Source organism: Asparagus officinalis, chromosome 3 (genome assembly GCF_001876935.1).
Source record: "Asparagus officinalis chromosome 3, Aspof.V1, whole genome shotgun sequence".
In the NCBI taxonomy this organism is placed as follows: domain Eukaryota; kingdom Viridiplantae; phylum Streptophyta; class Magnoliopsida; order Asparagales; family Asparagaceae; genus Asparagus; species Asparagus officinalis.
The window spans coordinates 14,775,723-14,796,527 of record NC_033796.1 but is presented as its reverse complement, the minus strand read 5'-3'; the positions used below and the strand labels follow the sequence as shown (position 1 = coordinate 14,796,527).

The 20,805-nt window shown below is 33.4% G+C and overlaps 1 protein-coding gene across 1 annotated transcript; it reads left to right on the top strand.

The window, feature by feature from the left end:
• On the top strand, window positions 4,373–16,354 carry LOC109833119 (glucose-6-phosphate isomerase, cytosolic). Its single transcript, XM_020400672.1, has 24 exons — window positions 4,373–4,524; window positions 5,028–5,083; window positions 5,173–5,249; window positions 5,333–5,414; window positions 5,490–5,537; window positions 5,838–5,993; window positions 6,071–6,167; window positions 6,291–6,333; window positions 7,593–7,660; window positions 7,775–7,859; window positions 8,292–8,340; window positions 9,621–9,693; window positions 9,772–9,832; window positions 11,381–11,447; window positions 11,525–11,581; window positions 11,692–11,745; window positions 11,907–12,035; window positions 13,992–14,055; window positions 14,178–14,251; window positions 14,323–14,376; window positions 14,458–14,526; window positions 15,714–15,803; window positions 15,889–15,996; window positions 16,085–16,354. Exons 2-24 carry the CDS (start codon window positions 5,033–5,035, stop codon window positions 16,130–16,132), a joined length of 1,704 nt encoding a protein of 567 aa, XP_020256261.1. The 5' UTR covers window positions 4,373–4,524; window positions 5,028–5,032; the 3' UTR covers window positions 16,133–16,354.

The following is a 20,805-nucleotide window of genomic DNA, read 5'->3' as shown; positions in this document are numbered from 1 at the left end:
TTCAGTGAGCATAGTTTTGATGATCTTTCTGAATCTATTACATCACGAAGATCTTGACGTTGCTAATAAGAAATTGATTGTTATCTAGAATCTTGCAACTGAAGACTAATGACTGGAGGAGTAGTTTCATTCATCTTGAATTCATAAATTCTCTAAAATACTTCTTGCACTAAAACATATCGTCCATCTTGAAATGTTTTATCTCATCAAACTTATTTTGCTCTTCACTATGTGCAAAGTAGATTGAGATTTTGTCATGCCCTTTGTATATGTATTTATATAAATATTTAATCGCTTTTATACTGGAGCAAACCTCAACGTTAATGTGACAATTGTACCTGGTAAGAAGATATATATGACAATATAATATTTAAAGTTTTTTCACATAGTATATATTAGAATAAACTTTAAAATTACTATGAAGATTGTACCTAGTAAGGAGATACGGATTATAAGGTTCAACCCATTGGTTGTTCAACTCTGCTTGACACACACATAGTTTTCTACCACTATTCCTCCTCATGTATATTGGATATGAATCTTTACCAACTATTGTCTTAGAGGAAAAAGGTCGTGGATAATGATGTCTACATTTTTTATTAACCATTCAAGGGCTGTGCATGCGGTGTTTCCCACAGGGACCATGCATCATATATTTTACAACCATTTTGTGAAGTTTTGGATGAGTAGATACATTCGGTATTTCTGCTAAAATATATTTATCGAACTGGTCAGGAGTTAGGATTTTGTAATCCTCTTTCAAGATAACCAATATATGAGCATGTGTGAGCCCTCTTTTTTGAAATTTAATCACATATACGCGCGCTCTAAGTCTTCCAAAAACTTCCTTTTAGAAGAGTTGATCTTTTAGGTCTTCAAGTTTTGAACGAAATACACGTGATGTCAAATCAAGGCCTATCTTGAGCAACTTGTCCCATTAGAAGTTCATCTTTTATTTCTTCCCAGTTTGGATTGCAAGTCATCGTAATAAAAATATCTGGCTTACCAAACCTTGGAACCAAAGTTATTGCATCCATATACCGACGCCACATGTCTCTTGGTCCTCCAACGAAAGATGCTGGTATGATAACCCTCTGCCCAACTTGATCACCTCGAGTTTCACCGGCATTAACACTATCCACTATTCCTTGATAAACTTCACCTGCTATTTTAGATTGTTTGTTTCAAAATTAATCAAGTCTAGTTGTTTCAAATTTGATATACATGTCTACCACAAATTGTTGCAACAATCTTCCAGCAAGCAACAACACATATGGTTCTGATTCTCTTATTTATAACTTGTAGCAATAATACTCTCTGCATAAAACATGAGATTGTGTTGGCATAGTGACACTATACAGGAAAAAATTATTAATATTTAATATATGAAGAAACATTGTTGACCATAAATGCTATAATAAGTATATTTATTGGAGTTTTACCTATTTGCTCTTGTTGTAATAGTTCTTGTTCTGATGAGAATTTCAATTGACTTGAAGTGTTATTCTGTTTGGAGATTGGGCCATTAATTTTCATGATATTTTGATGCCATCTGGATTCACCTTTAGGAAACAGAAGCGAGTATTGCAATGGATCATAGCAACCATAATAGTGCTTCACATAATGTCTTTGACTAGAGTGTTCATGAATCATAATCTCCCTTTCAAATGGAATATTCGAATTGTTCCCTTCAGTCCATATGGCAGCAGCTTGGTCGGATGTTGGTGTTATTATAGACCCGTTGATCAAGGTCAGTATTTGTAGCAATACAAGCACGAATATCTTTGAATGATTCAAAATCTCTCAATGAACAAAGGAATGTAGTATATGGATTATCTTCCAAAATTTCCATCACCATTTTCATAACATCATCATTCATTGTGTTATTTTGCAATATTCTTATCCTATTGTGAAGCTCATTGTTGGAATCATAAAAGTACAATTGGAAAAAGACGTACGGGTTTATCCGTGCTTGGTATCAAGCTCGGTAAATGGTGGTAAATTTGCCCTGTGCTCGAAATGTATAAACGCCATTTGTCGATGATACCAATCTTTTATCAATAGTAGCTCCAAACGAGGTGAATGAGAATAAACTATTGTATTTTGAATGTTTTTACGGAATTCTTTTGCTTCTGGATTGGTGGATGTGAACAATGAGTACAGAGTTGGATGTACATGTGTTGAATTCAGTTTGATTTGACCATTATCGTAACAAAATGTCGACATCTCATGTTCAAATTTCTTTGCTCCATAATAAATTCAGTGCAGGACTACTTTCATCTGATGTAACTCTGAGTATGAAGGATTATAGAATTTGTTTCCTATAAAATAAATAATGCAATAAGTATTTAATTATGTAGACCATGAGTTTTTATACAATTTTAGTGTGTCGAATATACCTTGAAATTGGTATTGTGATTACACAACATGAAGTAACCACTTGATTCGTCATTTAGTGGGACTTTGATGGTTATTCGAGGCACTGACACTAGATTCACGCCTATTCTCAATGGATTTATTTATATAAGAAGCTCGCTCTTCTTGAGTGAGATTGGTATAGTAACCTTTGAAGTAATTGTTTTGTTTACGCTTTCTAGAGGTCTCTGCATCTGCTATTTTGTGTTAAAAAATTATCCATAATTACATTTTAAAATTGAACAAAACATTTTAGATATTAAGAACATAGTTCGAACCTCCATGAGAAGTCATCTCTGGTTGATAGTTTGTTGAATTGAAACACATGCAAAATGGAATATAAGTAACTATATGGAGTAATTTATTCATAATTGATAATTTAGAGAGCAAATTTAAAAGTATTATTATTACTTGAGGGGCGAATTAGAAATATGTATAATTTGAGAGGTATGTATAGAAAAAAACCCTTACATTTAGAATTTAATTACTTCTATTTTTGATTAGCTCACAAAAAGTAATAATTTACCATAATATAAAAATTCACAAAAAACTCAATTTAATGCTCACAAATGCAAGAAATATGAAAGATATCACAACTTTTTTGATTAAAAAAACCATTTTTTCTTAAAATTATATTAAGAATTTAAGATCATTATCCTTCTCATCTACGAATTTATTGCATTATGATGAAAATATTATTATGTAAACCACCTAATGCAAGTTATTAACTAAATTAAGAAGTCGTTTTTTTATTTTCTCATATAGTTGGTCGGATTAATAAAATCAATCAACTAATCAACTTGTCCTTCACGGTGGGTAAATTATTAGTAAGATGCTCTATCAAGGCATCTGACCTTGGGTCTTGGCTATAACTAATTTATATTATTTGGGGGATGGTTTTATTTGGCTATACTAATTGAAGGGTATGAAAGACTAGTATATACATGTGTCATCGTGTATCTATTCCTTTATACAAATAGGAGGATCAGAGATTTACTGTTCATGCTACAGTAAATGCTACAGTAAATGCTACAGTAGCATTTACTGTAGTATTATTACTGTGGCTAATAATTAATTAAAAATAAAACTGTAGCACACGGGTATACTGTAGCATGTAAAAGGTACTGTAGCAGAGCGGGATACTGTAGCACTTTCAAAAATTCAAACATACCATATTAAAAAAACGGGATTACTGTAAAAAAAAAAAAAAAAAAAAAACCGACGGACCGCAAACTAGTGTATAAATGAATGGATGGATGTGTAGTCAATAGTGAGGCTATAAGAATTGAGTACATGAGGATTTCATATATTTATGGATGGATATATTAGAGAATATTTTGGATAGAAATTTTTTGAGATGACAACCCATTTTTATAATAGTATTAGATTATATTAGATTTACTCTTTGAGAGCATCTCCAACCCAACTCCAAAAACCCAAAATGGAGCAAAAACTGCGCCAAATCTTCCTCCAACCGGACTGCAAATTCAGCACCATTTTGATGAGGTGCTACAGTGTTGCGCCAGATTTGGCGCAGCACTGTAGATATGGAGATTTTGGTTTTTCCCAAGTTTGCCCTTATATTTGTTATAACAAATCAAATATTCCAACTATATCCCATTTTATAGTTTGTAAATAAAATGAATATTCTTTTTGGTGTAATGGTTGGAGATGGAATAGTGATTTGGTGTAAAAACTACAACAACTTGGTGTAAAAACTACACCATTTTGGGTTTTTGATTGGAGATGCTCTGATACTTGACGAGGTAAACTACATATAATACCTCTTCCCCACAAATGGAAAAAATGATGGAACAGTGATAAACAAAGAAGTTAGAGAGAACGGATCGCGACTTCTCAATGTTCCTCCCTTCTCGAGAGTCGGCATGAAGTCGTGGCATCCGAAAAAAAGATGTCAAGCATGTGACTAGGGCAAATTGGTCATTTCCCTCGCCTCTCTATTCTCCGTTCATTCAGAAATCGAAGCCAAACACTATATAATACTTTAATCCCCAGTCGAAGCCCAAGCCAAAACCAAAGCCAGAATCAGCGAACGGGCGATCCTCAGCGCTCGCCTATTCCTCTCGCGCAGTCCCAAAACCTCAAAAGGTAAATTCTTTTCTCTCTAATTCTCCTCAGATTCGCATATTCATTTTTTATTGTGATTTTTCTCTCTCAATGATTCGCTCTTTTCACGTTGAATCGATCAACAAAAATCTCAAAAATTCTCCACTCGGCTCTGGATTTCTGGTAGCAGATTCATGTTTTTAATACTCCTTTCGTTATTTTAAGTTTGGGAGCTCCGATCTTTTTCATGAATTCTTCATCAAAAACTGTTTTTTAGTTTCTGTGAATTGTATGATGGACTATTAGTTTATATTTCGTGGCGATCGTAGAATAATCAATTTCTTTTGTTTCTACGTTTGATGATTTTTTTTTAATTCTAGGGTTTCTAAACCTAATATTCTGCAGACGATTTTTTTATGGAATTCTGCATATGATTACTGGCGTCATGTCAGTCAACTTATAATTCTGTTTCTGCATTTCATATTGAAATAATTGTTTACTCAAATTATTCAAAGGAGATTAACTTGTTTATTTGATTATCGCAGATATAATGGCCTCAACTGCGTTAATTTGTGATACAGAGCCGTGGAAGGATTTGAAGGTATCAATTTAATCTTAATTAGTTCATGAATTTGCATTAGTACCTTCTTATATGCAAATTTCCCCCTTACTGTTCTTAAATGCTTGCAGAGTCACGTTGAGGACATCAAGAAGACTCATTTACGTAATTTGATGAATGACGTTGATCGATGCAAGTCGATGATGGTGTAGGACATCTTGAAAATTTTTAGTTCATTGAAAATATTTCTATTATCCATCTTTTATTCGTTCTGCTGAATTGCTTTTGTAGGGAGTTTGATGGGTTGATTTTGGACTATACACGCCAATGTGCTCGGAAAGACACTATGCAAAAGCTTTTTAAACTAGCAGAGGTGAGCTTGAGCTTTCTTTGGTTTATCCTTCAATTTAAGATACTGTTCTTACTTCCTTTAGATGAATAATTGCAGGCAGCACGAATTGATGAGAAGATTAACCGCATGTTCAATGGAGAGCGCGTAAGTAAAATTTCTGAATTCATACAGAGAACATGCTATTTGAGTGTTGAATGCATTTTAGGGTGCACTATGTTTATATGTGCCTAGATTTAGAGAAGTTATTGATAATGCCATGACACTTTTTTTAGCACACAAGTTCATGTGTTCGAAGTGTGCTTCATATGAATTCAGAAATTAGCTAATAATTTGTTGATTGTATTTCATCCCCTTTTTCTGGATGATCGCTAGTATTAAGAACTTAGGATTCCGGGCCTGACTTTTATATGTTGTATGATGCATGGACATGTCTACAATTGCCAGATAAACAGCACAGAGAATAGGTCTGTGCTGCATGTAGCTTTGCGAGCGGCAAGAGATACAACTATATGCAGTGATGGGAAGAATGTGGTACCAGATGTTTGGAATGTTTTAGACAAAATCAATGATTTTTCAGAAAAAGTTCGAAGTGGTTCTTGGGTAAGAAAATTGTCCCAGTATATGATGCTTCCACTCAATGGTATGTCATTCTTAGTACTAACAGGCTATCATGTCAGGTTGGAGCAACAGGAAAAGCATTAAAAGATGTTGTGGCCGTTGGTATCGGTGGCAGTTTTTTAGGCCCTTTGTTTGTGCATACTGCACTTCAAACTGGTAAGACCAGTATACCTTATGTTTACAGTTGAAAATTGTAATAATTTCTACAGGCTGTTTAAACTTTGAAAGTAAAATTTACTGGGAATTGGGGATTGATGGTTTGGCTTTGAAATTTCACAGATCCAGAAGCTGCAGAATATGCAAAGGGGCGGCAGCTGAGATTGTAAGTATACATGTTTTTTACTTATGTTTTTGTTGCACCTTAAGTTGTCCAAAATTTATGTCTTTGCATTCTTCAGAGGTGAAAGTTGATGTAGGCAACCAAGTTTACATTTTTGTGTTAATAAGGAGGTGGAAAAAAATCTTGTTCTGCTCCTTGAAAATGAGATTCATCCACAACATGGTTAGCATAGTTGTTTCTTGCATTGGTATGAGGTTCTGTTCTAAAGTTATTCAAATCAGTTTGCAGTCAAACAAAATGTTATTAGAAGACAGGAAATTCCTTTGGCTAAACTTCATGTTTGGCATGTAAAGGATCACATTCTTACTCTTGCTCCATGTCTTAGTTTGTTGCTGTAGTTGCAGCTGTTCTTGTCTGGTTCATGTTCGTACCAGATTCTTGCAATTCTGAATTTTAGTTATGTCTTAATTTTTTCGAACCTAAAATTTTGAAGCGGGTTAATTCTTTGCTTAATGCGTTTCTTAATTCCTATCAAACTAAATCTCCAAATGAATAAATGCACATAAATCTCATTTTCATCGCCTTACCCACAGTCTACTCCTCCCCTTACCCACATTTTACCCCTTTCCTCTAATTCTCATCCTGTGTGGACCTGAACAGAATTATCAATTAAGTCAAATTAGGACTTTATGTTCATGCCATGGTTCCTTGTTTTTCAAATAAAACTTGCTTGTTACAGTTCGTACATGTGCTAACCTCCTCTTTCCTTGCACCTTATACAACTGCATTTACTGCAAGCATAGCACCATCTCTGTCAAATTGTAAACCATATACTGTTCCACTTGAATTGTGTATTTCTACATTCATAGTGTCTTTCCCAGCTAGGATGCAGTTTTTGAGTTTGCTTAATGATGTTGGTTTTGTGGCATTGCTCAGATGATCCATGTTGAGCATCATTTGGAGCATGTGATTTGTGTATCATTTAGCTTTAGGTTCATTTCCTTTTTTGAGCTCTTTGAGGCTTGGTTCCAAGTGCTTATTCTTTGGTGGTTTGGTGGTGCAGAATAATAGACTTCTCTAACTAATTTGGTCACTCTTTTATATGCAAGTTTAATGCCTGCGAACTGCGATTGATTGCACTCGGGTTCCATACTTTTTTCAATTTTCCCCTTGTTTTTTTTCTCTGAAATACTATGCTTTGCTATGTCGCCACTTTACTCCAGAAGTTGGATTTCTTTTGCCGAGTACTAAAATAAGTGGCATCTTGTACATTATATCTTACTGGAAGTTTTACTCTACAGCCTTGCAAATGTTGATCCAATTGATGTCGCTCGTAACATTAGAGGATTGAACCCTGAAACTACATTGGGTAATTGTTCTGTTCAACTCATCATGATGTTTATCGTTTTCTTTTTTTTCTTCTGGTTTCCTTCTCTTTTCTTTTTCCTGACATTACATCTTTTTTTCCTTGTTGATAATGAAGTTGTGGTGGTTTCAAAGACATTTACTACAGCTGAAACTATGTTGAATGCTCGAACACTGAGGGAGTGGATTTCAGCAGCTCTTGGGTTAGGATACCCATTCGTGCAATTTTTAGGGTTATTTGCAGATATACCCTTTAAATCATGGGTATTTGCAGAAATACCCTCCAAATCTCAATATTTGCTAAACTACCCCTTAAATTATCAATTTTGGAAAAAATTATCTCTCAAAGCAATTAATGATCAACTTTGCTAAGCTAATTTGCAATTGAAATGTAAAAATATCAACAAAATAATCAAAATTTTAGCACCAAGTTGATGATTTTGTTGATTTAAGGGGTGCTTTTTCACAAATTTGATGATTTGAGTGGTAGTTTTGCGAATACTAAGATGTTCAGGGTATTTTTGCAAATAGGCATGATTTAAGGGGTTTATATGCAAATAACCCTTTTTAACTCATAGTTTGCCTTACTTTTTTAATTTTTTTGTTTATGTGCACTCTTCATCTTTCAATTGCAGGCCCCAGGCGATTGCAAAGCATATGGTTGCTGTTAGTACTAACCTTCCGGTACTTCTCCATGTCCATCTTAAAACTTTCTGTTTTCTGCTTAAGTTTTAGTTGTTAAAAACTTTTTTACTGTGATGCATGAAATGTACCTTAGTAAAATGACTATAAGGAACAAGGGCTATAGTCATGTTATGGCCAAGGAGTACCACAGAGTGATGATTTTTGTACTCAGGATTAATCGTTCATTTTTGGCAGTTATATGCGTTTCAAGATTAAGGCAGTCTGGTCCAGTGGGAAATGTGATTATTGGATGGTGGTTGAACTAATAGATTGGGCTACTGGTTGGCCAAAAAGAACATGATTTAGGGAAGTACAAAAGGATACGCGAGATTTAACAGACTAGATTGGTGATTTGGAAAAGAAAAGGATGATGTGGCAATTTTGCTTTTTCTTTTGAGAAAACATTCTTTTACTGTTTAATTATCGTCAAGAATGATACTTAGCAGGCTCTTATTTGCTGTTTGTAAGTGCAGCTGAAGTTGTATTTAGTCTCTAGTTTGAAATTCACTCCTATTATCTGAGGGGAGTAACATTTTGCACATAATTTTCTATGCTAGTTTGTCAAAGCGCCGGTGTTCAATGAGATGGAAGTTGTACACCTTCCACTGATTATGTTCCTGCATATAGGAACTTTGGTCTTTACCAGTAATTTAGCCTGTATAGACAACTTTTACAGTTGCATGTAGTTTTTGCAGTTTTTGCAAGCTTCTTGTTGTTAGTAGACAGTGCAGTAGCAAAGTGGAGTAACAAGTATTATTTTATACTAAATTAGTTTTTTTGTGAATTAAAGTTTACCAACAAAAAATTCTAAAATAAGGTTTCAAAGGAAATTTGATTTAAGGTTAATATATCAAGCGAACATTAGTTCTTCTTGTATCATAGAATTTAACCATGAATATCATTATCGTTCTCCGTGCAATTTGACTATCAGACGTGTGCCCCTTACCACCTTTGATGTCTGTGTTTTTGAACTACTAATATGCTGCTGATTCCAATAACATATTCTTCTGTCTTGTTCTGATTTTGTGCTTACATTTGATAAGACATGGACCAGGCTTCATGCTCAGTTCTTTTACAATAGCCGATATACTGTCATATTTAGTGTAGAAATTGAATTGAGTTTTTTGATTTATTCAAAAATGCCTTTTTACCATGTTTCTACCATATGGAAATATGATTGTGCAATGTCTATAGTAAAGTCCAAGCAATGGCTTGTCCAGCGACTTTTGATCATTATTATTGAGATTTGATATCATCTTTTTTTCATTTCTGCCTTTCAGCTTGTCGATAAGTTTGGTATTGACCCTGCCAATGCTTTCGCATTTTGGGATTGGGTTGGTGGTCGCTACAGTGGTGAGATAATCTTTCCTTTTACTGACTATTGATCTGTTACCTTAAGACTTGCTAGTGACCTGGAATATTCTGTTGCAGTTTGCAGTGCTGTTGGTGTGTTACCTTTGTCTCTTCAGTATGGCTTCTCAGTTGTTCACAAGTATGTAGCATGCTTATTCTTATCGATGGTATAACATGCATATAATATGCTTATTCTTTTTGACATGGTTAATAGGTTATTCAGGTTGGGGTAACCCAACAAAGTGGTTGATCTGACAGTGACCCTACAAAAGCGACTTGATCTGGCCCACTTGTCACCCCTACCTTTTCTGATATTATCTTTGGGCAAATTTTCCCCTGAATACCATGTTCGAGAGCAATGATGCAAATGCCTTTGCAATCATTAAAGTGCTTGCTATAGTTTGATCCTAATACTTCCATGATCCATGTCCTACATGCATAGCACCTTTTGAAATTGGTGATTGGTATTGAGACTCATATTGGTAGTTATTTAATTAAGTTTGCATGGAAACAGGTATGGGTATTGGTACGGGTGTGGGGACGGGTACATGACACAACAAATTTGTAAAATGTAGGGTACGGGGGCACGGCTACACACGTATATTGAAATTAATATTTTGCATGAGATTATTATTGTTTTTCAATTCATGTGTTACTAGAATTAAAATTACTATCTTACTTGTAAGTTTCCTTTTTTTATGTTGATTATTATAAAGTGGAAACTACTTGTTTTTTAACTAGACACCCAAAAGATCCTTTAAAATCATAGTTTTGAAATTGGATATGGGTGGAAATGAACCCGTCCCAAGTCTAAAGAGTCTTAAGAAATTGAAGTAAAGAGTCTTTAAGAAATGGAAGTGAAGTGTAGGATATGCGTCCAAGAAGTGTATGACAAGTGTTTTAAATTAAAACGTATATCATATAATTGAGTGCATGTCTGAAGGAAAGAAAGTGTGCATATGTCCAAGGAGTGTCCATGAACTTTCGGTACGGTTTAGTGTCGGATACGTATCTGGTATGGGTACGGATTAATCGAAGTACCCGGGTAACATAGCTATTTAATTGTCATCTCAGATGGTCTAGGAGCCAAAATATGCATAGGATAGATTGGGTATAACTAACATTCACCGAGTTAATCAAGAACAAATAGGTTCCTTACCCATCACGGGTTTGTGGAACACAAATGTATAGGGTTGGTTCCAGATGAGTTAGGCACTTAGGCTGAGTACTATTTATAGGTTTTTAATTTTCACTTGCAAAAGCTTGGTTAGAAAGCTCTCAGACTATTTGGCCCTTTCTGGTGAATAGGTGTAAAAAAATTAAAAAAAAAGAAAAGAAAAGAAAGAATCCTCAAACAATAGAGTTGATGGCAACCAACTTTTACATTGATCAATGAAAAGTTTTAATTTTATATGATCTTCCCATGTATAAATTTATTTGTTCGCTGCTGTTTAGGGATTTGCTATGCTTTTTGCTGCATAACTTGCCCTGCAAATTTAATTTGACATAGCAGTATATTTGGTAATCTGTCTCTCATATTCAGATTAAGTGTTTAACCATATAATTCATGAGAAACGATAATGGTTTAGTTGATTTATGACATGATGGTGCCTTGTGTTTTTATTCTTTTATGGAGATGTTTTCGCTTTCTATTCTTTAAGTGAAGTGTTTTCCTTTTCTGTTAAAGATTTCTAAATGGAGCTGCCAGCATTGACAATCATTTTAAGTCGACTCCATTTGAGAAAAACATTCCTGTAAGTATCATGATATTTACTTTGTTGGACATCTCAGTGAATCATGCTGTGGATACTTGACTTCCTTATTTTTTCAGGTACTTCTTGGCCTGTTGAGCGTGTGGAATGTTTCCTTTTTTGGATATCCTGCAAGAGTATGCAGTTATTCTGCATATATTTGTTTTACACTGTTTGCTCTGTCATCTTTGTGTTTCAGAAGTTCTGTATTTTTCTTTTATTAAATATACCCCCCATGTATATGTAGGCCATACTACCGTACTCCCAGGCTCTTGAGAAGTTTGCTCCGCACATCCAACAGGTATTTATTTTTTCTCCCAGCTGGTGTGTGCTATTTATTTATTTGTTTGTTTTGTTTGTGCGCGTGTGGTGGGGCCTCTGATTTATTTTTCTGCGTGTAAATATTATGGGTTATTTCTTCTGTTCTTTCCCCACTTGCATTGAGATAATCTTGCACTGAAGGTTAGCATGGAGAGTAATGGAAAGGGTGTATCCATTGATGGCGTTCCACTTCCTTTTGAGGCTGGTGAAATAGATTTTGGAGAACCGGGAACAAATGGCCAGCATAGTTTCTACCAGCTAATTCATCAAGTAAGTGCAGTCTCTCAAAATATCGTGTTTGTCTTACACTGATATGAATTAGTTTGAGCATGTGACAGCGGGTTTTCTTTTATATAATCCCGTGCAGTTTCATATCTTTCTATTTCAAATCTTTGAATTATTATCAGGCATTACCATGTCATGTTTAGTTGTAATCTCTCAACTCCTGCACGCTTCTATTGTTTTGTTGAAATTATTTGTCATGCATTTTGCCAAGTGCTTTTTCCTTGCAGTTCATACCCAGATTTTTAATTTTTGTTTGATAATACCTGTTGAATTGCTTGCGCAGAAAAGCGTATTTTTGTCATTTTGTGTGCCGGTTAAACTATTTACATAATTCAGCTTTATATACTTTCTACAATATTGGGAGACATGGCTTTTACACATGTTTGTACTACATATCCAAAATTATTACCTCACATTTGTGCTATGTAATGTATGTAGTCATTAATTGTTTTGTCAGTCTACCTGATAGGCTCCAGAGTTATAGACTGTGGCCTCCTTCCAGTTGCTTTCTTGTAGTATGAAAGCACTGGAATCTTGGAAAGAGTACAATTGATTAAAATACGTGCAAGAAAAAGAAATTTCTGGTAGGATAATACTTCAAGGCATTTTTAAGTTTTCAGTGGTGTTTCATGTGTGAAGTATTTCTTCCATACAATTCTATTTTACCTGGTGTGATCCTCTTGCTGCCGTGGTGGTTAATTCTCTGTATAGAAGATAGCTAACATGTGCAAATGTGCACCCAGGACTTTTTATAAGATTGCCTCGTTGATGATAAGGATTAGATCTGTGAAGGGACAATGTTCCCGTGTTGAAAATATTGTCCCTTTAGTTTTGAGGATTGTTCTTGATCGTGGTATTTTCCATTATATCCTTCGGGCTGGCCAAATATTTAGAGTAGCATGTTGCCAGATAAAGAAATTGCATACTGGAATTTTGCCACTATTGAGCTCTGAATGACAACTTTAAACATCTGATAAGTACCTGTGAAAGCAGCCATTTTGAATATCATTATTGATTACCTATCAATCTTATAAAAAATGTTTTTGTGAGATCTTTCAATTATCTTATAATGATGGAGATAATAGATAAAATATCAAAGTGAATACAACTTATTATAGGTCACATAAATTTGAGATACAACGCCATTCAGTAATTTGTGAATTCACATCTCACAGATATTGTATGAGTAAACGAGCAGAGATGAACGTTCTATTGTACTAGAGGATGAATAGCAAGTGGTTTATCATAAGAGAAAAGTGATCAACTACTTAACTACCTGTTCATTTGTCAATGCTAGAAGAGGGCAAACTATTTTAGTGGGCTTGCTCTCATGTTGCAGTGGAACGCATCAGATATACATCCACACTTATATTGAGAAAATTTGGGAGCAAGTTATTTATGGAGTCCCTATCTTACAGAATTATTTTATATTTTTCCCTGCCTCCCTCGGGTACAGTCATGCACACGAACACATGCTGTAATATTTAGTATTCCCAAACAGACCCCACATGTATGCATGTGTAAAAGCCTTAATCCAGCCACACATAAACGTCAAAGAAAAGTAAAAAGGAAGGGAGAATAAGAAAGCAACGGGAAAAACTACACATTCAAGTATACAAACATGCACATACACGAGAATCAATAGAAATGGAAGAAAAATAGCATCGTTATATGTACGTTCGTGATATGAAGGTTTCACAGTGGAACATTTTCTCATTAACCTGCAATAAACTGCCCATTCTGGTATGTATCAGAAGTATACAAACACATATATCATCTAGATATATTACGTACAAACTTAAAGCACACCTTGGATATGTGTTAGTTCATAAAAATATGTTTTGATTTATAGACCTATAATGTAAATGCATGCTCATATGAATGCATGCTTGTATGCATCTTTAAGTATGAAGCCTTAAATGGTATCTTTGCAATATTCAGGGAAGGATTATTCCTTGTGATTTTATTGGTGTCATGAAAACTCAGCAACCCGTGTACTTGAAAGGTATCTCAAATGTCCAATGCCTATTGTAAGGCTTATATGTTTGTTACTTGTCAGGGCTCTGACTTGCCTCTTTGCTTTGAGGTAGATCTACATATGATGTCCTTCACCTTTCTTTTTTGCAGGGGAAGTTGTGAGCAACCATGATGAACTCATGTCAAACTTCTTTGCACAGCCAGATGCTCTTGCTTATGGGAAGGTAGGTCTCGTGAATTATGCTTTATTTTTCTTATTCAATCTTATCTCATACTTGAGCTTGCTGTTATCCAGACTCCTGAACAATTGCTAAGTGAGAAAGTTCCGAACCACCTTATTCCTCACAAGGTGATATGATGGGTTTCTCTTCTTAATACACTGCTGAAAGTCTTGTTATATTTCTATGGTAACGATTCTTAAATTATGCAGACCTTTTCTGGTAATCGGCCATCCTTGAGCCTTCTACTGCCTGCTTTAAGTGCTTATAACATTGGACAGGTTTGTGCTATATTATTTACTCCTTAAATTTGGCAGCTTCTTATAATATTTAGCAGCTGCATCCTGTTGTGCACTTTCCCTATGAAATATTCCTACTCTTTTAACTTCGGCTCTCCTAATAATTACTTACTGTCTATTCATTTTTCCTCCATTTTGTTTAATAATTACTTACTGTCTATTCATTTTTCCTCCATTTTGTTTAATAATTACTTACTGTCTATTCATTTTTCCTCCATTTTGTTTAATAATTACTTACTGTCTATTCATTTTTCCTCCATTTTGTTTTTTGATATTTAGCAGATGCATGCTGTTGTGCACTTTCCCTATGAGATATTCCTATTCTTTAAATTTGGCATCTCCTTGTAGTTAGTTACTGGCTATACAATTTTTCTTTTTTGCTGTTTAGTAGTTGCATCATCCTGTTATGCACTTTTACTGTGAAATATTCCAACTGTCTACAGTAGACATCTCCTTGTAATTATTTACTGGTAATAATTCTCCATTTTGTTTTTTGCTTGCCGTAGTGCGTTAGTGTGTTAGCAGGTACCAATTTGATTAAGGCGAAAAACAAAGACCAGTGGGTTATGGCAGAATGTAACATATAAAGAGTCAATTGTGTCAGTCAGTTCTATCGGGCGCGAATCTTGTGGAATTAAAAAAAGCAAAGGCCTAAATAAAAGAAACGTCAAATTTTCATGCTTTACTTCTGCATTGTTAAATGTGAGTGAAACCTAAAAAAAGATGGCCTAGATCAATGTGCTATGTGATGGTTGATTTTTGGACTAAAAGTTGTGTCCAGAACTACTTTGTAATCAGCCACATGTTATAAGGTAGTCAGTTTTTTGTTCATTTGGGTTAGCCTCTGAAACATTTAACTGAAGGAGAGGAACAAGTTCTGGTTATTCTCAGTTTATGATGGATAAAGGAGTTGAGTAGGGAAAAACCACACAAATGGCTCAATCGATTTGGTCGCCATATTTTAAAGAAAGATCAGCCAGTGGCTGGAAACTGGAAAGTTGCTGAACTTCCCTCAGAGGATTAAACGTTTTCCCTTCTTCATTCCCTCCCATTTACCATGAAGCACCACTACAAATTCATTTAGCCCTTTTTAAGTTTTTGTCTGGAGAACCAATATCATTTTTTTACCGGTTTGCATGTCACTGATTGTTACCTCAATTCATATCCAGCTGTTAGCAATTTATGAGCACAGAATTGCTGTTGAGGGTTTCATATGGGGGATCAATTCTTTCGATCAGTGGGGTGTCGAGTTGGGCAAGGTTTGTTTTTAAGAGAATTCGTCCATTGTTTTGCTTCTGTTGTCTGCTTGTCATTTTCTTGAGATATTCTTTCTGGGTCTTGCAGTCATTAGCCTCCCAAGTTAGAAAGCAACTGAACTTATCTCGCACTAAGAAAGAGCCTGTTCAAGGTTTTAATTTCAGCACTACCACGCTGTTAACCAGATATCTTGAGGTATAATGTTCTCGAATACGATTTCATATACATGTAAAAACTACTCTCACCATCCTTATAACTTGCGCTAAAAATTCGTTTGTTGCAGGCTGAATCTGGCGTTGTAGCTGATTCCACTATATTACCGAAAATGTAATCCTACTGATTTGTATAGAAATAAATCGGTCTTAAGCGTGCAGTAAAGTTTTGTAATATCAATGAAAACATGACTTCGGTGTGGGTTGAGAGCTATCTATTGTATCTCAGCTATTTATTTGTGCATGGCGAGTTAATAAAGCTTTGTCAGAGACAGACAGAAACGCATACATATTAATTTTGAAGTAACGCCTACTAAGTTTAAAAGGAGTTAAAGAACTAACGAACTATGGAGTCGTTTTACCATTTCTTTGATCTGTTAGCTTCTATGGGATTGATGCGTGATGTTTTAAGAACTAATGAAGTATGGAATCGTTTATCATTTTTCTTTGAAGTAAACAAAACTGTTACAGTGTTCAGATATTAAGTTTTGTTTAATAATAGCCTAAAATATATTTTTTTTAGAAAATACCCTTTTTTTAAAATTAGAAGAAAAGGGGCATACTACTATAAAGGACTTGCTCGTGAATCAGATATTTAGATATTATAAATTTTTTATTTATGTTTCATAAAACTATCATGAATTTTCAAATGAAGTTACTAATAATGAATTCTACATTATTGTTAGATAACTGCTGTGGACTTTCATCTATTATCATAACTATGGTATAGTTTTCTAATAGCATTTAGTAATTTTCTGTTGATTTGAAAAGGTATATGGTATTTTTCTATAATTAAAAGGTTTGTGATGTATTTACTTTCCGTAAATTCTTAGTAAACGGTAATTTTTGAATTATTCCCTAAAAAACACAGCATAATTTTGCATGTCCTTTCTCTCTGTGTTGCCTAAACTTGATCGCTTGGAATTTTTTTACCTCCTCAATTTTTTAGAAATGGAAGATCCATATTATATGAAACCCCCATATGTCACTAATTGAGCATGCAAATGATGAAAATTACTCTAGTGTAGTGGCAAAACAACGAGCATGTTTGAGAACTTTGGATTATTATCCATATGGACATTATGATCTAAGTGGAGGGCAATATTGAGTGTTTGATAAATTTAGCAGATCATACTCCATTTTTAAGAATGAAATGTATGACTAATTAGCGGATTATAATCAATCTTATTGTTAAAATCTTATACTATTATAAAAGTGGATTAGTATGTTAAAACATTTCTTCCCAAAATGCCCTCTAAAACACATTCATGCATACATAAAACATATGCATACATGATTTTTTTTTTTTGCGAAAATTTTACATGCATACATAAAATGTATACATGTACATCTATACATTAATGCACCCCTTCAGATGCTTCTCATAATTATTCGTCGGTTTCATAACTCCCCATTAACCCTCCTTAATACCAATATTAACAACAAATTAAACCCACCCTTTCAAATCCCATCACATATAACTGCTATACAACCATCCTCCTATATATTATCAACCTCTCAAAGCTCCCGGCAATAACTCAATAAATCCATCAAAAAGTCACCTCAATTTTTTTACATTTGGGTAATTACATATAAACTTTATATGTTATATAAATGAGTGGAATTTCCATTTTCCATATGTGTGTGTGTGTTTGATTTTTGGCATGCAAACATTGTTAATTATGATATTTGTTTTTGTTGTTGAAGTCGTAGCAGTCATTTAGGATTGTATGTTAAAACATTTCTTTCCAAAATGCCCTCTAAAACACATACATATCCAATCATTTGGGATTGGATTGGTATGTTAAAACATTTCTTCCCAAAATGTTCTCTAAAACATATTCATAAAACACATACATGCTTACATAAAACATGTCAAGGTGATGGCTTCAAAAATGTTGCATGATGAAAGTATGTAAATAAATGTGATGACTATATAAGGTTCCCCTTCTTACTATTTCTCACTCTTATTAATTTTAATTTCAAGAATGTATTATTGTCATTCATTGATCGCTTCCACTCTTCTCAGTCACCAATCGGGAAGCCTGTTGTGGGAATTAGTTCAAAGATGATTCAAGGGAATCCTTAATTGTTCTTGGAAATTTTGAGTTAGAATATAACTTATGTACTTTGGTACATAATAGCCGGTTGAATGAGAATTTTGGTACAATTTTTTACTTTTGAGTTTTTTTTTTGTTTTAACTTTTGAGTGGTCATCAGTGATTGAAGGTTATGGAATAAAGTTGATGATATTTTATTTTCATGTTTGACTTGAGAACGTATGTTCTGCAAGTGCTAAGAACAACTTAATTTTTTCTTAATTACATGCAGATGACCCTTTCTCTCTCTTATTTAAAATAACAAAAGAGAATAGGGGAAATAGTCAACTCTACAACACCATATTCATTAGCTAAGGTCATCGATGTTAAAAGTCATAATGTTTTTTGTTTAATTATAAAGAAATTTCATGTAGCAATTAACTATGATCTTTTGAATTTTATGGAGGATTAAAGTAGGATGATGTAAGTTTTTATTTGTAAGGTTCATCCTACAAAAGGTTCCTATATTCTATATATATTTTTTTCAATTTACTCGCTGACATCTTGCCCCAAGTACTAAAAAAGTGGGGAAGATAGGAAGAGGAAGATATTGGGTGCATTCTTTAAAAGAAATAGTTGCTAGAGATTTTCGATTGCCAAAAATATTTTAAAATTTTATTCTTATATTAGTTAAAACAAATTATACATAAATTTTATAAATAGAATAACTAGGATTATGGTTTGTCTATTTATAAAAGTAGATTAATCGGGACTGTAAACAAGTAAACATCAGTCATCTTTTCTACAATTTTATAGGGTTATTTTGTATTAACCCCTTAAATATTTCATATTTTGGAATTGCTACTATGTCCCTTAATTCTTAAGTTATTCCTCAACATTGGAATAGCTATTAGGTACGCAATTCTCAGATTATTTTGAAAATAGTCCCTCATATTAATAAGAGAATAGCAATTAAAGGGATTAATTTGAAGCAAATATACTTATGGGAATTATGAAACCTAACAGAAATTTTGATGACTTAAGGGATTAATTTTCCTCTTATTGGGACTTCTACTCTTGATTGGAGGAGCTAATTTTAAATTTACATAAAATTAGAGAATTTAATAATAATTTCAATGATTTGAGGGACCAATTTTAAAGTAACTTAAGAATTAAGAGACATTGTAGCAAGTATCATGATTTGAGGGGCTAATTCTGAAATATGGAAGATTACATGGACTAATATTGAAAAATAGCCCTACAAAAGTCCACAACATTTGCTTAACTAATATTTCACTATATTCTAACCATATTTACTAATTTTATGGTATCGCTTAATTTAAAACAGTTTAAAACTTTAGAAAATAAGACAATTACATATACGTGCGACTCACATGGACTATACTAGTAACCAAAAAAAGACAAAGGGTTGATAATAAGTTAATAAATGAGGCTTTGGATTTTGTGAAACTAAGATGGTATAAGTATCTTTAACTTGATCAAATTCATGGCTTATAATCCAAAAAAATAAATAAATAGAATATCCTACTTTATTTTTTAATGGATAAATTTCTAAGTCAAACTAAGTCACAAAGTGTCTTCTCAGCTGTAAAAGTGATTTATAAGCCACTCGGTCATCTTCCAAACATACGCTTTAAACGTTATCAGTCAACGGTCAACCAGATCTATCATCCAACGTGAGTGACTACGTGGACCCCAGACGTTTTTAACTAAGTTGTCATAACACAGCACAAGCCACGTGTTTGTCATCGGAATCCTTTAAGGGGGTGTTTGTTTTGATTTTTTTTTTGGGATTTCAAAATGGGATTTGAAATCCATAAATGATGTGGCTTTTAGGATTTGAAATCCATAAAGGGGGTTGTGTTTGTTTCAACAATATTTTGGGATTTGGAATGCTAAAACTTGTAATATTTTGTTTGTTTCATCAATATTTTGGGATTTGGAATACTATAAATTATATATTATAATATTATATAAAATTTTAATAACATATATTATATAATATATAATATATATATATATATAATATTATAGATATATTATATATTTTATATATAATATATAATATATATTGTAATATATAAATTATATATTATTTTATATAATTTATATAATTTATATTATATATATATATATATATATATTATATTATTTATATATATATTAAATTATATATATATATAGATGTATTATATTAAATATTATATTATTATAATATTATATATAATATATTAATCTTATATTAATCTTATATTATAAGCATTAATACATCAATATCCAACCCACATCCTCTCTCAAGTGTAGAATTTCACAAATGCCTAAATATAATAGTTTTTAATATTTTGGGATTTGATATCCCAAAATTGGTTTTGAAACAAACAAAGTTATCGATTTCTAAAACCTTATATCCCAAAAAAAAGATGGAAACAAGAGAGAGGATTTCACAAATCCTAATAAAATATTATTGTTTTATAATTTAGGGATTCAATATCCCAAAAAAAAAAGTGAAACAAACAAAGTTATGGATTTTTAAAACCACAAAAAAGCACTTTTTACATCCCAAAACTATCATATCCAAAAAAAAAAGCAAAACAAACACCCCCTAACTTCATTCAAGCGCGGTCCGACGTCAGCACTCAATCCTTCAATTCATCTCCCAAACCCCCACCACGCGGTCCACCCCCTTCTCACTCTCGTTTCCCCCAAATTTCCTTGTCTAATAATCATTTCGA